Source organism: Perognathus longimembris, chromosome 4 (assembly GCF_023159225.1).
Source record: "Perognathus longimembris pacificus isolate PPM17 chromosome 4, ASM2315922v1, whole genome shotgun sequence".
NCBI lineage: Eukaryota > Metazoa > Chordata > Mammalia > Rodentia > Heteromyidae > Perognathus > Perognathus longimembris.
The window spans coordinates 53,129,383-53,147,523 of record NC_063164.1 but is presented as its reverse complement, the minus strand read 5'-3'; the positions used below and the strand labels follow the sequence as shown (position 1 = coordinate 53,147,523).

The following is an 18,141-nucleotide window of genomic DNA, read 5'->3' as shown; positions in this document are numbered from 1 at the left end:
GGCAAGCACTCTTGCCACTAGGCCATATTCCCAGCCTGACCTTTTTCTTTTGTAAGGGCTTGGGGTCTTATTTTTGAAGGATATATTTCTTTGTTTTGAATTAATAAACAAAATAATATTTATCATAATTGATATTAAATTCTAATAAATAAAAATTTTCAGGGCTGTTGGCACTCAGAAATTGCTGAAATCTCTATTTTTAAAACTATTTCTTTTTGGGTGTGTTTGCTGGGCATTGAACCTAGGGTCTTGTGCATGATAGGCAAGAGTTACACCACTGAGCCACATGTCTAGTCCTTGGAATGTGGTTTTTTTTTTTTAATTTAAAGATTAATCAGTATCACTTTCTATAAATTTTAATGTACTTCCAAAATTTCCATTCTTTTTTAGTAGGAGTCATTCAAATAGAGTATGGAAAGTTGATCATAGGAAATTTTCATTATCTTAATAAGTTACTTTATTATTAAAATAGTAAATGACATGAAATTCAGTTATACATTTTTCCAAAGATGTTTGGGCTCAGTTATTAATACTCAAGAATATTGTTGAGTGTTGGTATCTCCCATCTACAATCCTTGCTACACAAGCCACAGAATCTCTGTTTGAAGCCAGCCAGGACAGAAAAGACTTCATTTATAAAATAACCAGGAACAAGCAGGTCTTAAAGGGAACTCATGTAGTAATGCGCCAGCCCATCAAGCAAGCCAAGCAGGTGCAGAGACCCTGAGTTCAAACCTCAGTACTTGTACCCAAACACAACAAAATCAAAACACCCTCTTTCACCCAAAAAGAAATATTGGTGAGTAGCACTGGGCCTGTATATTGTGAGGAAAAAGAAAGTGGAAATGGGAAAAAAAAAAAATTGAAGGCAGACAGACATCTTTTAGGTAAAATACTCAGTAGATGAATCTAACTTCTAAACTTAACCTAATTATAGTCAAGATAAAAGGATGCTTATTAAAATGCCAAATATTGCATACTTTTTTTTTTTTTTTGCCAGTTCTGGGGCTTGAACCAAGGGCCTGAGCACTCCCTGGCTTCTTTTTGCTCAAGGCTAGCACCCTGCCACTTGAGCCAGAGTGCCACTTCTGGCCTTTTCTGTTTATGTGGTGCTGAGGAATCCAACCCAGGACTTCATGCATACTAGGCAAGCACTTTACCACTAGGCAACATTCCCAGCCCCTGCATACTTTTTTTTTTTAAGGTAGGATTTTGCTATATGCTCAGTCTGGTCTCAAATGCATGAGTTTAAATAGTTCTTTATCCTCATCCCCTTGAGTAGGTTTTACAAGCAGGAGTTGTCATTCTCAGGTCCAAATTATGAATCCTTAAAAAATGAAAATTTATTTCCTAAAACACCTCTTTACCTCCTCTCCCCTTTTGCCATGGTTTTAAGGAATCTTAAGGTCAGCAAAAGAAAGATAAATGATCAGAAACATATTTTCAGTTTTATTATTTTTTTTAAAGAACATTGCTAGCAACTGTTGGAGATTTAGTAGCTATATAATGAGATGGTCATTGTTCTCTACGAATTTGCAGTTTTTGTGGAGAGCCCAAACTAATTTATATACACCAGAATAAAATGTGTTTTTTAAAATATCATGTAAAATAAAGGAGGAGGTAACAAATTGTACAAGAAATGTACCCACTGCCTTACGTATGAAACTGAAACCCCTCTGTACATCACTTTGACAAAAAATAAGTAATTATTTAGGAAAAAAATACCCCAAAACAAAAAAAGTCATGTAAAATGAGGGAGGAGGTAACAAATTGTATAAGAAGTGTACCCACTGCCTTACGTATGAAAATGTAACCCCTCTGTACATCACTTTGACAATAAATGAGTAATTATTAAAGAAAATGTCATGTAAAGTGCTGTAGAACTCCAGAAGCCACCAAAAGGGAAGATAAGCAAACTGGTAATATATAAAATGTGTAGGAGTGTTTATTTCCTGTTATGGGAAGGATTCTTGGAAGAGATATGATGTGAGCTGTGTATTTTATGATTTGAGCTATGCTTTGGATGATGGCACCCTCCAAAAAAAAAATTGAAATTGAGTAGATTGTTCAGGAAGTGCTAGGCTTAGGCCTTTAATCTAGATTTATTCCTTAGAGATTTTACCCTTTCTACTATACCAGTATGATGGTCAGAATATGTGTATATACACACATTTGTTTTCCACAATACTTACAGGTTTAAAAATAACAAGTAATGCTGAAGAGGGTAGAAAGAGGGGAGACGTTGGTAATGCAAAACAAAGCTTGAAATTGAATTGTTTTATATATTTACATCTATCTCTAGGTGCCCAGCTATGAGAAACTTTCAACAGTCTTTGTAATTATTCTTTCAAATGTAGAGATTTTCTTTTTTTGTTGTTGTTCAGAGGTAATTTAAATATACATAGGTTAAAAAATACAATAGGCTCTACTTTTTCTTCCAGAACAAAAAACACTTTCTGCATGTTTTTATTTTTGCTTTATCCATTCACGAAGGCAGAAGCAGAGTATTGTGATTTTTCAGTGGTGGGGTTGCTGATAAGACTGGGGGGGGTGTCACATGGCCCACTTGTATTTTTTACTATACAAGTCTTACAGAGATAATTACTATGTAAACAAAGCAAAAAAAATGGTTAGAGTCTCTGATAATGATTTTTTTAAACCTCAGTTTTGTTACTTGTTAACACTCTGGTTGCTTTTAGCTCTTTAACAGAGAAGAAATTTTGCCCAAGAAATCTTCCAACCATACTCTAAAATAGAAGTAATAGTTTTATTTCATGTATCCTTTAAAATGAAATTTCTAGTAATATGTGTATCGTCCTTATATTTGGTGTTTGAATTCTTATATTTTGTTAAATATTCTTACAAATAGGAGAAGTTGACATTGTAGTTCTGACATTCATTTGTACAAATTGTTCATGTTTTTGGTTAGCATTTTTAAAAAGTACTATCTAGGAAATCTTAGTTTTCATAAAAGAGAATATAGCCATTAATTTTTTTCTACAGATTAGGCAACAGAAGATTTGTGAAAACAAAATGTATTGGTCTCATTAATATTCCCTTGATGAAGGAACACATGCTGATCTCTGCTCGCTTTCTGTCCACTAATATGAAATCCTTGTCCCTGCTTCCTTGCTGGTAGGTTTTTAGAAGTTCAGTGAGCAATGTAAATCGCCTGAAGGGTGGAAAATTCCCTTGTCACACAGATGCCCTTATCAGCAGCAAGCAGATGGAGCTCTGAGCAGGAACATTATCAGTGTTAAATTGCTTTTTACTCCCCCTGAGAAGAGAAGATTAAAGTATTCCTTTAGAAATAGGTAGCAGATGTACAGACTTAGGAATATTAATATTTTCAAAAGTAAATATGAAAATATTTCAGGAATGCTTTATTTTCAAAACACATCCGAAATTAGTTTAAATGTGTTTTAAATAAAATGAGTCTCTTGAATTCACTTGTAAAGAGTAATCTTGAAATGACTTTTTAAATTTTTATCAGAGAATTTATATTCTTACTATTGTTTATTGGCATACATTAGCTATACAAGGAAAGATTTCATAGTGACATTTTCTAGCATATCTACAATAACCCCAGTCAGTCCTCTTGCCCCCATCATTCTCCCTTTTGTTTTTTGTTAAAAAAGAGAGGCATATAGCCATCTTATTACTAGTGACAAATGTGTATCCTGGACATAAACTAGTTAATTCCGTTTCAGTTGTTAAAAATACCAATATTTAAGTTGATACAGATGATGGTTTAAATTGTAACTCAGAATTTTTTATTTGGCACAATAGCTCCTTTATTGTTTTTGATTAAATATTTAGATTCCTCATTAGTTTGCCTTTTTAAATGTTAATTATTGCCATCCTACAAGCCAATGATTACTAAATATCTTACAATTTCTTATCTTTATGAATAGTACTGATGTTTAGTTTAGCAGAACCTATACTTACACAATGTATTTTAATAAAAATGTAATTGTGGACGTCCATAAAAGAGATTGCAATTAATATGGTGTTGTTCATGTCACTTTGATATTAGTGGTTTTCTTCTTCTTTTATTTCAGTCCTGGGGCTTGAACTCTCGGTTTGCATGCTGTACCTGAGCTTCTTTTGCTCTATGCGAGTGCTCTCCCACATGAGCCTTAGCATTACTTCTGGCTTTTTTGAGTAGTTTATTGGAGATAAGAGTCTTACAGAATTTCCTTCCCCGGGCAGGCTTTGCACCACCATCCTCAGATGTTAGGATTACAGGCATGAGCCACCATCGCCCAACAGTGGTTTTCTTTCTTAATAGTGATTTCTAGTTACCATCAGAGCTCCAATGAGTGATAACCATTTCTCTGATAGGAAAATTGATAACATCTTTGTGTTTTTATTATGATACCTGCCAACCCAGTGGCAGATAGTTGAAGTACATATTCTTTAATCAGCTTTATATGCAGGTTGATGAAATGAGCTGCGTTTTTTTTTTTTTTAATAGCATAAGGACTAGTATTTTCTATTTGCCAACAGTTGGGACTTTGCAACAATTGTATGGTAATGTGTGAAAATTTTTGAAGGCATAAATATGAGCATGTAAGTAAGGCTGGAAATTTAATCCTCTTTTATTTGTAAATATCAGGTAAAATAAGATGATTAATGATACTATATAAGCTGTTTTTTTCAAATAAAGTTGAAAATTATTTTTTACTTCTATTGATTTAGGTATGTAAATAGAGCAACTTAAGAAGTATTTCTTTAGTCTAACAATAGATATGTTGTAATGCTTTACTTGCAGAACTAATTTGGAACTGGAATTGATTCATCGAGGAGGCAATCTGTGTTCAGGTGGTGCAAGCACAGCTGGCAAAAGGTCCTGTTTGAGTAAGTGTTAAATAGTGCTAAATTTTAGAAACTTTATTTATCTCATTTTGGAAGCATATATAGTCAAAGTGGTCATTCAGTGTATTTTCAAATTTTGTTACATAAAGTTTTCATAGCAACACATATTTTAAATGGCTGCTCTTTTATTTAAAAAATGACTCTTTTGATGCAAGTTTTATACAAATTCAAGGTTTGAGGTATAAGAATTTATCAATTTTTAGAAACGTTTACAGTGAGTTGATTTAAAGAAAATATTTTTGTAAAGATCATTAATGTTGCCTACAAATGCCTATTATATTGGTGCTATTAATAAAGACCGTGCTGTGTTTTGATATGTGTAACTGGAGTGCATTAAAATTTTAGGTATTTTTCTTCATACTTTGTTTTATAATAAGCATGTTTCTCAAAAACTGTAAAAGAATAGTTTATAGATTGTGATTTCTGTAGCAAAGAAAAAAATATTACTTAATTTACATTCAGAAATCAAATACAGGTAGAACAATGACTTTCAATGTGTACATCTTCCAACAAATTTTCTAAATCACTGAGGCAAGTTACCATCGTTGAATCATGATTAAAAAACTCAGTCTTAAGTATAGGTCTGAGGAATTTTCTATAGCAAAAAACAAGTACCATATTAGGGTATTTTAATAATACCTTATTTATAGTTCTAAGGTTTATAAAATACTTTTACATAAATGATTTAATCTTTTAAATGACCAGGTGAAATAGGTGTTATCGCATGGTGATTGTCTTGTCAAGTCACACAGCTGGAAAATGTCAGAGCTTGTTCTTGAATCCAATTCCTCTGACTCTAAATTCAGTTATGTAAGGCATATACCTAGTTTCAATTGTTCCATAGGGAGCAGTACCTTTACAACCATGTGCTTAGCCAAAGATAGTCTACCGCATTTCCCTCAGGATCTTACTGGACTCTACTGTCTTGTCATTATTGCTTGTTTCTTTTCCTTTGCCAACCCTTTACTGTGAATACTATTATTCTTTTGGGCCACTCCTTCAGACATGTTCTCAAGTCCTCTGGATGCAAGTTCTATTTACCAGTTTGCTGACTGATTCCCTTTGGTCTTGTTGAGAGCCATTTTTATGAACTTCTACATATAGCACTTCCTTGCTTCCTGGGACAAAACTCTAGATTCCTCAACAATCAGGCAGTGTTAAGCATTTAGTACCTTGTATTTTAGCAGGTAGTGCTGCTTCTAGATAATTAATTTTAAGATAGAAGATGTTCTGTGCTATGGATAACACATTCGGTGATTCGGAAGTTTGGGTTTATATCTGTCTAATGGAGTCATTGAGGCTTTTGGTAGATATGGTATTTGAATAAGACTTGGAAAGATAGAAGAGAGAATTAAAATTACCAATTGGTATGTATTCTGACCAATACTATTAGCTTGGTTAGCAACAGATGTAGGACCAAACGAATATAAAAAATAAACTCTTAACTTTTTATCAAGAAATATTTTATTAAGCTTATTCTATTTATTCAATTGATAGGTTCTGGTAAAGTTAGAGGTTTTCAGGAGTTCTTTGCTATTATACTCTGTGTATTTCTCAAGTAGAAATAGCTGAAACTGTCACTGGGTGTTATTAATATTGCAACATAATATGAAAATATCTTAAAATAGAACTTATTTTCATATCTTCAGGTCTGATATTTTCTACTTATTATTGGTATTTAGAGTATCTTGCTTCGAAGCTAGACCAGGCAGAAAAGTCTGTAAGACTCCTAGCTCCAAAATAATTATAAAAAAAGCTGGGTTGGAGATATGGCTCAATTGGTAAAGCATGTCAAACAAGCAAACTGACCAAATTTAAGTCCCTAAAATCAGACCTCAGAGCTAACAGAAAGGTAGAAAGAAACAAGATTGGGAAAGAGAGAGAGAGAGAAAGGGAAGGAGGTGGTAGAGATAATATCTACCCACTACTCAGTTTTGTGAAAATTGAGATCATTAATGCAAAGTGCCTATTAACATAGTGTTTGGCATGCAGTAGGTAACCAAGTGTTAGTCATTTAGAAAGCTGAAAAAAATTTGGCATAGGATTTAGGTTCTACATTGACTCATGTATAAGAGGAAAGATAGGAGCGCTGGAGGTATGATTCAATTGGTAGAGCACCAGCCAGTGAGCAAAGTGTCAGGTACCAAGTTCGAGTCCCAGTCTCAAAACAACAGCAACCAAGCAGATTTTAAGATGTATATTCCTTCACAGTGCCCCACAGAATGAACCTTCCTGCACTGAGGTGGGGATAAAACTCTAGGCCTCATGCTTACTTATACAAATACTCTACTGGAGCTGTTCCCAATGTCCTTTTTTGCTTTTTTTTTTTTTTTTTTGGCCAGTCCTGGGCCTTGGACTCAGGGCCTGAGCACTGTCCCTGGCTTCTTCCCGCTCAAGGCTAGCACTCTGCCACTTGAGCCACAGCACTGCTTCTGGCCGTTTTCTGTATATGTGGTGCTGGGGAATCGAACCTAGGGCCTCGTGTATCCGAGGCAGGCACTCTTGCCACTAAGCTATATCCCCAGCCCCCTTTTTTGCTTTTTAATCTTTTTTAGAAATCTCTCCCCTACCATTGCCTCCCAGGTAATGGAACTCTCAGATGTGTACCATATACTGACTTGTTTTGGAGATAGGGGCTCCCCAACCTTTTGTCCCTAAATCTCGATCCTGCCATCTCTGCTTCCTGAGTAACTGGGATTACCTGGCCCTTGGAGCATGTGTTTTGCTCATATTCTGGCATGTTGTGTCTTAACAATGGTTTTCCCAAATTACTGTACATACTTACCCCCAAGAGCTATATTGATGGATTTGGGATAAACATAAAAAAGAGTCTAAATCATTTTCTTGGGAAAACAAAGTTTGGTGTGGTTTTGATCAAGAGTATATGTGGTAACAATAGATTGGTGTCTTTGAACCAACCTTTTCCCCTGGTTTTATGATTTTGCTTTGCTTATATAGCAAGAAGTACTGTCTGATTTTGTAGAACTTGACTTCCAATTTGCAATTATCTTTGAGTTTTTGTGACAGTGTTTTAACAGAATCCTTGTTATTTATAGCAAAAAAAAAAAGATGCATAGTACAAAAGTGAAACTTGGTTTTTTTCCCCAAATAGTTTCAGATTTTTACACAAAAATATTTTGCCTCTAAATGTCACAAGGTGAATTTTGTTGAAAGCTAAGGCTGATGGATTATCATTCTAATTCAGATAGAATAAATTAAGATAGCTAGAATAATTCTTCTAAATAATACAGTTCAGCCATTGTTTTTCATGTTGAATCAAAAGGTGAATTTACTATTTAGCCTCAAAAGATTTGGTGGAAAACATTAGGCAAAGAAGACCTCAACCTAATAGTCAACACTTAAAGATATTACTGCCTGTATGATCCAGTGTAAGGAGTTGATACCGTGGTCTATTTCAGTTGGGAGATGACCACATAGCAAGAAATACAACTTGACATGGCTGCATCAAAAGTGAAGAAAAAATAGTTTTGTGGTACAGATGAAAAAAACAAGCAATTCTTGAATAAGGTTGAACATAATGACAATCAAGATTCTAGTAGAAATCATTTAGATGTATATATTTCAGTGTTCCTTTAAAAGAGAATTGAGTTATAGTATCAGTGTTGAAATGAAATAACTAGAACTTTTGAAAGAATTTTGTTGTAGAAGAAATATGCAAACTTTGTAATTAAGCTTTGCTTCCATTTTTCCAGATCAGCTGTTCCATGTATTAGCTTTGCACATGCGTCTATATACTATTGACTCTGAGTATAATCCCTGGAAAAAGCTTACTCAATTAGTAGAAGATATGAATTCACAGTAAGTATTACCAGAAGATTAAAATTAGCTAAAAATCCTTTTTAAAATAGTCATTAAATATAAAAGTAGTATTGAAATTTCCACATGAACACATTTCCTGTTGAATCATGCAAATATACAATAAAATTGAAACAGTTTATAACTGTAAAAATTTCCTGAAAATTACTACCAGGTAAGAACATCTTTTAAGGAATCTTCTTGGTTTATGTGTAGATAAAGTTTACAAATAGAGATTCATAATGTCTGAGTTCCTTTTATGTTGGAATTGACTAATGGATTCATGTAGCCTTAATCTGACTCCAGTTACTAATAAAGTTTCCCATCTCCTAATGATTTTGGAATCATCCATGATGATTCTTGAGTAAGTCCATTATTTCATTAGATAGAACAATCTTACCGCTAGGCACTGATGGCTCATATGTAGGAGGTAGAGATTTAAGGATTGAGGTTTAAAGCCAGCCTGGATAGGAAAGTCCATGAGACTCTTAACTGCAATTAACTACCAAAAACACCCTAAGTGGAGCTGTGGCTCAAGTGTTAAGTTACCAGCTTTTAGCAAAAAAGCTCAGGGACAGTGCCCAAACCCTGAGTTCAAGCCCCAGGATTGGCACTCCCCCCCCACCCCCGCAAGGAAAAAAACCCCAATCTTCCTTCTAATGTATTAACTGAATTGTTTCTTCTATCAACTACTTTTATCCCCAAAATACAGTTTGGAAAAATGAATGCTTGATTCCTTTCTGATTTATAAAAATTTAAAATAATGAGTAAATGCCTTGGCAACTTCCAGTAATGACTAATCAGTCATAGTTAGTTGCTTATTTTATAATATCAGATTTTTTATATATGTGATATGTATTTACTTCATTGCAGTTACTCCTTTTTTTCAATGAAAATTACTCCTTTTTAGGTTAGTGAGAATCTTTCTGGGTTGGCTGTTACACTTTTGATGTGAACTTAGTGATTTTTTTTTAAAATCTTGCTTTCTGATTGTGTTCATTTTGAGCATATTTTACTATATACCTGGAATCAGCCATTTGTCCATGTAGATTTCTTTTAATGCCAAATGATACATAGCTACCACAGTGTAGGTATTAAAGACATATATAGCTACTTGATTGTTATTGCTTATAGGCCATTTCACTGGCAGAATTAAGATTGTAAGGTTTTATTTTATGTCTTAAGTATTTTTCCATTTGCGCATTTTAATTTTGAAAACCATTGTTTCGAACATTAACCTAATTATGTATTTACATAAGTGCAATTTTATGCCAATATTATTACTAATCAGAAGTTCTTTTTTTCTTGGAATATATATCACTAGATATAGTGAAGTATATGTATATATGTAATGAAATATATAGTGAAATACTGTGTTTCATATAACTTGAAATAAGTTACATTTATATCATCAGTTTGAATTATATACTTAAGCTAATTTATTTCAATTTTTAATCCCTCTGCTTAAAGATTGACCCTTTTTCTTTTATTTTTATTATTATAGAAAACATCCCTTTTCAAAGTAAAATAAATGCAGTCATATGTCTTTCTTTTCATTTGTATTTTTAGTGAAGTTTCTCATTTGTTACCTAGTTTGGAAACCTGACGTATTGGCTTTTTCTCTTAATTTTTAAGACATTATGCCTTAGCTCTTCATGTTGTATAAAGCGAATATATTTCACCACATTAGCAAGTATCTTTTAAATTTTTTTAATAGTATTTTCTTTGCTTTGTGAACCTTGGATTCTGACTCAGGTTTCCCTTTACTCTGCAGTTTTAACTGATTTATTCATGTTTTCTTCTAGTATTTCTGTAGTTTAAATTTTCACAAGTAATTTTCTAATCTGTATGGAATTTATCATGGTTTTATTTTATTTTTCTGTATAGTTATCAAACATCTTTTCTTATAATAGTAAATTAAAATACCAAAATTAAAAAATTTAAAAAGCAGGCTGGGGATATGGCCTAGTGGCAAGAGTGCTCGCCTCGTATACATGAAGCCCTGGGTTCCGTTCCCCAGCACCACATATACAGAAAACAGCCAGAAGTGGTGCTGTGGCTCAAGTGGCAGAGTGCTAGCCTTGAGCAAAAGGAAGCCAGGGACAGTGCTCAGCCCCTGAGTCCAAGGCACAGGACTGGCAAAAAAAAAAAAAAAAAAAATTAAAAAGCAAAGAAAAGAATGTGAAGATGCTTTTGTTTACTGATGTATAAAGATTACCAAAATACAATGTTAAAAGAAAACAAATCTGAGCCAGGTGCCGGTGGTTTATGTCTGTAATCCTAGCTACTCAGGAAGCTGAGATCTAAGGATTGAAGTTCGAAACTAGCCTGGGCAAGAAAGTCCATGAGACTCTTATCTACAGTTAACCACCAAAAAAAGTCAGAAGTAGAGTTGTGACTCAAGTGGTAGAGCCTCAAGCAAAAAAGCTCAGGGACAGCCTGAGTTCAAGTCCTTGGAGCAACGTGTATACATGTGTGTGCATGCATGCACACACAAACAATACTTTTAGAATAAGTTAAACTTTATAATATCTGTTTTCATACTGTTATATGTTCCTAAGGTTTACTACTTTGGCCTTTATAGATTGTTGTGAGTTCTGCTTTGGTTATTACAAACTTTTTTTTTTTTTGCCAGTTCTGGGGCTTGAACTCAGGGCCTGAGCACTGTCCCTGGCTTCTTTTTGCTCAAGGCTAGCACTCTACCACTTGAGCCAGAGCACCACTTTCGGCCTTTTCTATATATGTGGTGTTAAGGAATTGAACCCCAGGCTTCAATACAAGGCAAGCACTTCACCACTAGGCCATATTCCCAGTTTCTACAAACTTTTGTTAAGCTTTGCAAATGTTAAAGATTTGAACTGAATTCTATGGTAGCCATAAGTGGAAACAGGTTTTTAGTAGGAGATATTAGCCATGTTTTTGCAGTATGATTTGATTTGTACCGTTACCTGCCGTTTTAAATAAATAGAGCATTTATTTTATGCTTAGTTTGTGATGTGTGCAAAAACAACTCCATTTGTAGTAAAAGCTTATTTTCTTCTACTTATTGATTTCTGTAATCTTAAAGATCAGAAAAATTTATAGTCAAGTTATGTCTCAGTTGTTAGCTTTGGTAAGACTTAATCAATTTTCTGTGTAATTTTTTAATTAGAAAAATGAAATGCACAAATTATGTAAATGATTATATTTCTAAGTTAAAAACATGTCCCCCAACCTTTTCTTTTGAGATTTCTCACTTTCTTGTACAGTTTTTTTCTGTTTCATACATGTATATGTGAAATATAAAATATAATTGGATAGAAGTATACAGTTTTGTTTAAAGCAAGTATGTTCTGTTCTTTTAGGCTGGGAAATGAAGAACAGCAGCCTGAAGTTCCAATTCTTTACCATGATGTAACATCCCTTTTACTCATCCAGATCTTAATGATGCCTCAACCCTTAAGCAAAGGTAGGTTCTTTATCATTCAGATTCTTACATTATATTAGGAGTATCTTAGAAATTATAAGGACAAATAGAACATTCATTCTGACACTATTTTATTTATTTATTTATTTTGGCCAGTCCTGGGGCTTGGACTCAGGGCCTGGGCACTGTCCCTGGCTTCTTTTTGCTCAAGTCTAGCACTCTGCCACGTGAGCCACAGCGCCACTTCTGGCCGTTTTCTGTATATGTGGTGCTGGAGAATTGAACCCAGGGCTTCATGTATATGAGGCAAGCACTCTTGCCACTAGGCCATATCCCCAGCCCTCTGACACAGTTTTAATAAACTTTAATTTAAAAGATGAGTGAAATAAAAGCGTTTTTCCTTGTGAATTTATACTTGGTAGCTTTTTAGTAAGAGGCATGGGGAAAATGCACTGAAAACTATGTTGCTAAAAGTTTGAATACAATAAAACAATTCAAATGAGAGTTTGAAAAATAAAGCTTATGTATTTCAATATAGCAGTAATTGTACTTTTGTTTAAAATGTTCTGTGATTTTAAATGTTCATAGTATGTTAATAGTACCTTTATTATTCCATGGTCTTGTTTTGTGTTGGAAAACTAGTTTCTTTTTTTGTTTTATTGCTATAAGTTAGAGTATAATGAACATCTTTGGATATATAAAACCTTTCTTCCTGGGAAGACATCTTTTTGTGTTCTCGAACTTGTTCATTTAATAAAACCCTTTACTTTCACGTAGGAAGTGATCCTGTATCTTAAATATAGATAGGTGTTATATTTCATGTAAATTACGATATTCTGTAAAGGGTAGAATAATACCATTAATAGACAAATAATTTTTACTTATGCCAACCTTGTGAGTTACTGAATTTTTAAATTTTAAGATTCCTGTAAGAATGTATGCCATTTAGACAATTACATATTGCAGTGACATTTAGAATTGTCATAATGTGCATCATTATCTAATTCCAGAACATTGAATGAACCCAAAAGAAATGCCCAACATACAATCACTCCTCATTTTCTTTTCTTTCTTTCTTTCTTTTTTTTGGCCAGTCCTAGGCCATGAACTCAGGGCCTGAGCACTGTCCCTGGCTTCTTTTTGCTCAAGGCTAGCACTCTGTCTCTTGAGCCACAGCTCCACTTCTGGCCTTTTCTGTTTATGTGGTGCAGAGGAATTGAAACCAGAGCTTTCTTTATGCATGCTAGGCAAGCACTCTACCACTAACCCACATTCCCAGCCCCTGTGTATATGTGTATGTATGTGTCCACTTTAGTTGGTTTTTCCATAGTTTAGGAAAACAGTTGCCTGGTGATGATAGCACCTTACCTACAAATTTTGTTCTTGTAATAAAACAGAAGTATTACATTTTGAAATAAAAATAAGTTATTTTGTTTCATGCTTTCAAAATATTTTAGATTTAAAAACATGCTTTGTATTTAGAAGCATAGTAATCACGTAAATCTGAAAAGTTTTTAGCTTTTAGGAAAGAAATTTGACATATAGAAGGAATTTTATTTTTATAATCAATATTTAATCTAATGATGGAAATACTTCAATTAATAGTGAAAGAGACCTGTTATGTGAGTGGTTAGGGACATAGCAGTACATTATTGTCAGAAAGGAACTATTTATCTTTGCTTTCAGCAGCAGATATCATTCTAACCAAGCAAGCAAGCTGAGCAAGCTCAAGTCCTGTTTTGAATTCAAACATAGTACTGGGCCCCCCAAAAAAGGTTTAAAAAAAATCTTTGGAACAGATTTAATAGGCAAATGGTTATTTAGTATTTAGTTGTAAACATTGTCTGATTCAGTTCAACAAATGATTAATGAGTACATACTAGGTACCAGTTTGGTGTTAGAAATACAAAGATGTTAGAAATTTAGATGTTAGAATTACAATGATGAATAAAGCATGCACTTTGTCTCTGAACAGAAGCTAAGAACTTAGCAGTCACTAAATTTATCTGTGGTTAGGAATTACTCTTAAATCCTGTGCTTTTTATTATTTTTTTTTTAATTTCATAGTAGCTGGAGTTGAGATTATCTATTTATATTAGTTAGCTTTCCATTTCTAAGACCAAATAACTGCTGTATTCTAATAAGTTTGCCTTTACAGATGAGTTGGTATTTGTCTCTCATAGTTTTATTTCCTGTTCAGTCTACCTAATGTTTTCTAGTCTTGTCTGTTTGGAGTCTTTATAGCCTCCTGAGCTACTGTCTCACACCTTGATCACCTTAATAATAATTTATTTTAATCCTTTGAGATTTTTTTTCCATTACCATTAGTGTTTGTTAGAGTGGAATTTTTAAGAGTTTATGCAACTTTGAGAGTTGCTCTCCCCTCCCCTCTGTATTTGTTGTAGTTCTGTATTGGGATTTGAATATCAGAGGCTAAGTTGTTGGCTGAAAATTTTAATTACCTGCAGCCTTTCAAATGAAATATTCACAGTGTCCAAGGAACACAGTACACAGGTTAAAGTGCTACTTCTTACCACAATAGCTAAGCATTCAACTAGTGCTCAAGGCACTGGATCTGATCTCAGATTGAAGAAAGCTATAAACTTAACCTGGATTCTGTTGTAGAAGAGCCAGTTGTCTACTTCTAGGCTGCTTTCATTACAGAAGCTTCTCTTCTTTGTTTACTAGGAGCTTTATAGTCTTGGGGCTGGATAAGTTTCTACCCCTCCTTTCCTAGCATGTCTCCTACACTAGCTGGGGAAGAACCACGTGACCTAAGTATTCTGTCTGCTGGTTTATGCTTATAGACCCTATGCAGCAGTTCACCTTCCTGTGGATGCCAGGGTGAGCAGAGGCTCTAGAATGAAGTCACATTCTGTACTCAGGGCCTTATTCTTGCCTGGATATAAAGATCCAACAGGATGCAATCCATAGAGTTATGTCCAAGTCCTTTCTGATTCCTCCCAACAGTTCACCTCCCTGTTGGGGGAGTGGCTATGGAAATTAGGATTTTCAGACCCACCTTTTGGCATATGGGTGGTGGGGGAAGAGGTGACTGTGGCTATCAAGTGCTTTGGAGCATCTTGTCTCAGACTCATCTAGCACTCAACACAGGCAGCTAAGTAGGTGAATACTACACCAGCCACAGGGTTCATATTTTTGCTTCCACTGGGACTCTTTAGCAATTATATTTGTTCCTATCAGGGAGAGCAGAGCCCCTAACCACCACAACCTTTGTTACTGGAGCTTCCTGCTGCTTGAACTTTTCTGAGTGACCATGTCAGATCATCTCCTGCTCCATCTCTTGTAGCCATCTTTCACCCACGTTGTGTGTGGCTACTGTTTTAATACTTCTTTGAGCTATGCTTGTTCTTTGTTTTCAAGCTCTAGAGTATCTCAAACAATTACCCTTCTCAAGATGGTGAAAAATAAATCTATATATGTTCAGCATAATCAATATATTTTTCCAAATATTTCCTGTCTTCAGTTGAGTCTATGCAGTCCATGGATAAAGAGGGATAGTTATAATATGTCATATCACTTACTTGTGGAATTTGTCTAAGTCAAACTCATAGAAATAAGTAGAAGAGTGGTAACTAAGGGTCAGGAAGGAGTGAGGAAATGGAGACATGTTAGCCAAATGGTATAGACTTAATAGTCTAGGTTATAGACTACATTTACATTATATATGCTATATTCGTTTTAAGTACACTGTTTAATAGCACTACATAGTATACTTGGAATTTTCTAAGAAAGAAAGCATATCTGGAATATTCTTACCACACAACAAACACACATAAAGGTAGCTTTGAGATTATGGTTATGTTGATGAACTTGACTGGACCATCATTTCACAGTGATTATATCAAAACATCATGCAGTAAAGTTTCAACATACGTAATTTTTATAAATTATACAATTAAAAATTTTTGTAAAATATACAAGCTGGGGAAAAATTAGTCTGGCTTTAACAAGAAAAAATGATATTCGGGGGTTAGGAGGTAATGCAGATCAACTACTGTGCAAAAAAGAATTAACACAGAAGGCCTTGTTGTAAGCTTGAGTCTTCACCAGTATTAAGGAATTTGGATTTTGAAAGTGGACTACTGTTTTCAGAACTGATAAGAATAGTTCACCATGCCTAGACTGAACAATGTAGTTAATACTGAAAATACATACATACCTTCTCGGGATCTGGAGTTTTGGTACCCACTAATTACAGGGAGCCTAGTCTAGCTGCCTCTGACAGAGATGGTGAGGACTAAACCACTTCATATTATTTTACACACCTCATAGCTTGTTGTTTAGGGAAGTAAGCATAGTCTGTGAAGAGAATTCTGAAAATTCTTCAGGACTTCACTCAATGTAATTTTTTTCCCTTGGCTTGTATTAACTTCTGCCATTAGTACAATAGCCCTGAGTATGACTATATTCTGAGTCTTTAAGAGTTGATTGTGATGCATTGCATACTTGTTTAGAAATCTCACAATGAAACTCCTTTTGTAAAACTAAGATAAGCAAATAAAAAAAAAAGTACTATGAGTCATTAAACCTGAAATAGTCTTGGAGATATGACAAAAACACTTAGGTTTTGTTATAGAATCTTTAGGCCAGAATTACAGATTTCATCAAGAAGAGATGAAGTCTGGTTCAAGTTGTTGGAACTAATAAGAGATTTAAAATGAACTCACAAGAGCTAGTGATTATTGTAGCACGAGGAGGGAGACAAGAAAAATCTCAAAATGTCTGTAAACTTCTGACTCCAGCAACTGATTTAAATGGAAATGCCTGTTTCCTAGGTGAGCAGCACACTATTACAGAAGAAATTAAAGAAAAATTATTTATACAGAGTTAGGTTTAGAATTGTGAGTGCTAATAGCTTTAATTGATTTGTTGACTTGATTTTTAGGAGCCTGCTAAGCTGCAGCTTAGCAGCTAAGCTGACTTGAAACTAGAAATCCTCTTGCCTCAGACTCTTTAGTGCTGGAGTTTTAAGTGTCAGCCACCACACTTGGCTCCTATAATATAGACTTTTCTCATATTAGGGGTAGATGATATGTTGGTCTTAAACACTGAGATTCCCAAACATTGTTATTGGCTCCTTAAGGGGATTTGCCACAGTTCCATGGGTATTCCAAGTCTGAGCACTAGCCTTTTGGTCTTCCAAAAAAGCATACTTTCTACTCTAAATGTTTCTCATTGACATGTTTCTGTTACATTTAGGAGAATTTTGCTTTCATAACTTCAGATCTGGAGGACCAGAAATATAGTACATTACAATGTCATTTTATTAACCACTTACATGTTGAAAATAAATTACGCATGCAAAGAAAGGCATATATTAATGTATAAAATGTCTAGATTCCAAAGAAATAATGATGTTCTTTTTCCCTTGTAGAACACTTCACCTGTATTGTGAAGGTGCTTTTTACCTTACTGTATACACAGGCTCTTACAGCACTTTCAGTTAAATGCAGTGAGGAAGATAGGTCATCCTGGAAACATGTCGGAGCTCTTAAGAAGGTTAGTGTCTTTTTCTTGATTTGTCACTTAGTGCTTTGGGAAACTTGTTTAAGTTGGGGATATTAGTAAATGAGAGTAGGCATTTGACTCTACTTTTTCTTGGTATGTTTTGTTTGGTTTTTGCTATGATGAGCTGGAACCCAGGGCCTTCCACATGCTAGGCAAGCACCGTACTACTGAATTACACCTGTAGACCAAGAGTAGGTTTATGAAAGACAAAGTGAGTTAATAGTATTTTAATGGTAAAACACCTTTAGGCTGAAATAATTTAAATGTTCTCTTGTACAATTATGTATTTTGCATCTTCTAACCTTGGCCTTTATCTCTTTAAAGTTAGGTAGTTTTGTTTTTTCCTTTTCTGAAAATTTTGAAAAAGTTATTAAGTAATGAGTATGGTGGGGGTTTATCTGTAATCTTAGCACTCAGGAGGCTGTGGTAGGAAGATCACAGTTTGAGGCCAGCCTAGTTTACATAGCAAGACCCACTTTTCAAAAACAAAACAAAACAAGGAGCCAGTG

The 18,141-nt window shown here is 34.4% G+C and overlaps 1 protein-coding gene across 1 annotated transcript in view; it reads left to right on the top strand.

Annotated features, from left to right (window-relative positions):
- The window catches only part of Ubr3 (ubiquitin protein ligase E3 component n-recognin 3), a 155,140-nt gene that overhangs the window by 121,384 nt on the left and 15,615 nt on the right, over positions 1 to 18,141 (top strand). Inside the window, exons 29-32 of the mRNA XM_048345753.1 lie at positions 4,775 to 4,860; positions 8,592 to 8,697; positions 12,039 to 12,142; positions 17,499 to 17,623. Of these exons, the coding sequence (XP_048201710.1) occupies positions 4,775 to 4,860; positions 8,592 to 8,697; positions 12,039 to 12,142; positions 17,499 to 17,623 (421 nt within the window). The remainder of the gene's footprint in view (positions 1 to 4,774; positions 4,861 to 8,591; positions 8,698 to 12,038; positions 12,143 to 17,498; positions 17,624 to 18,141) is intronic.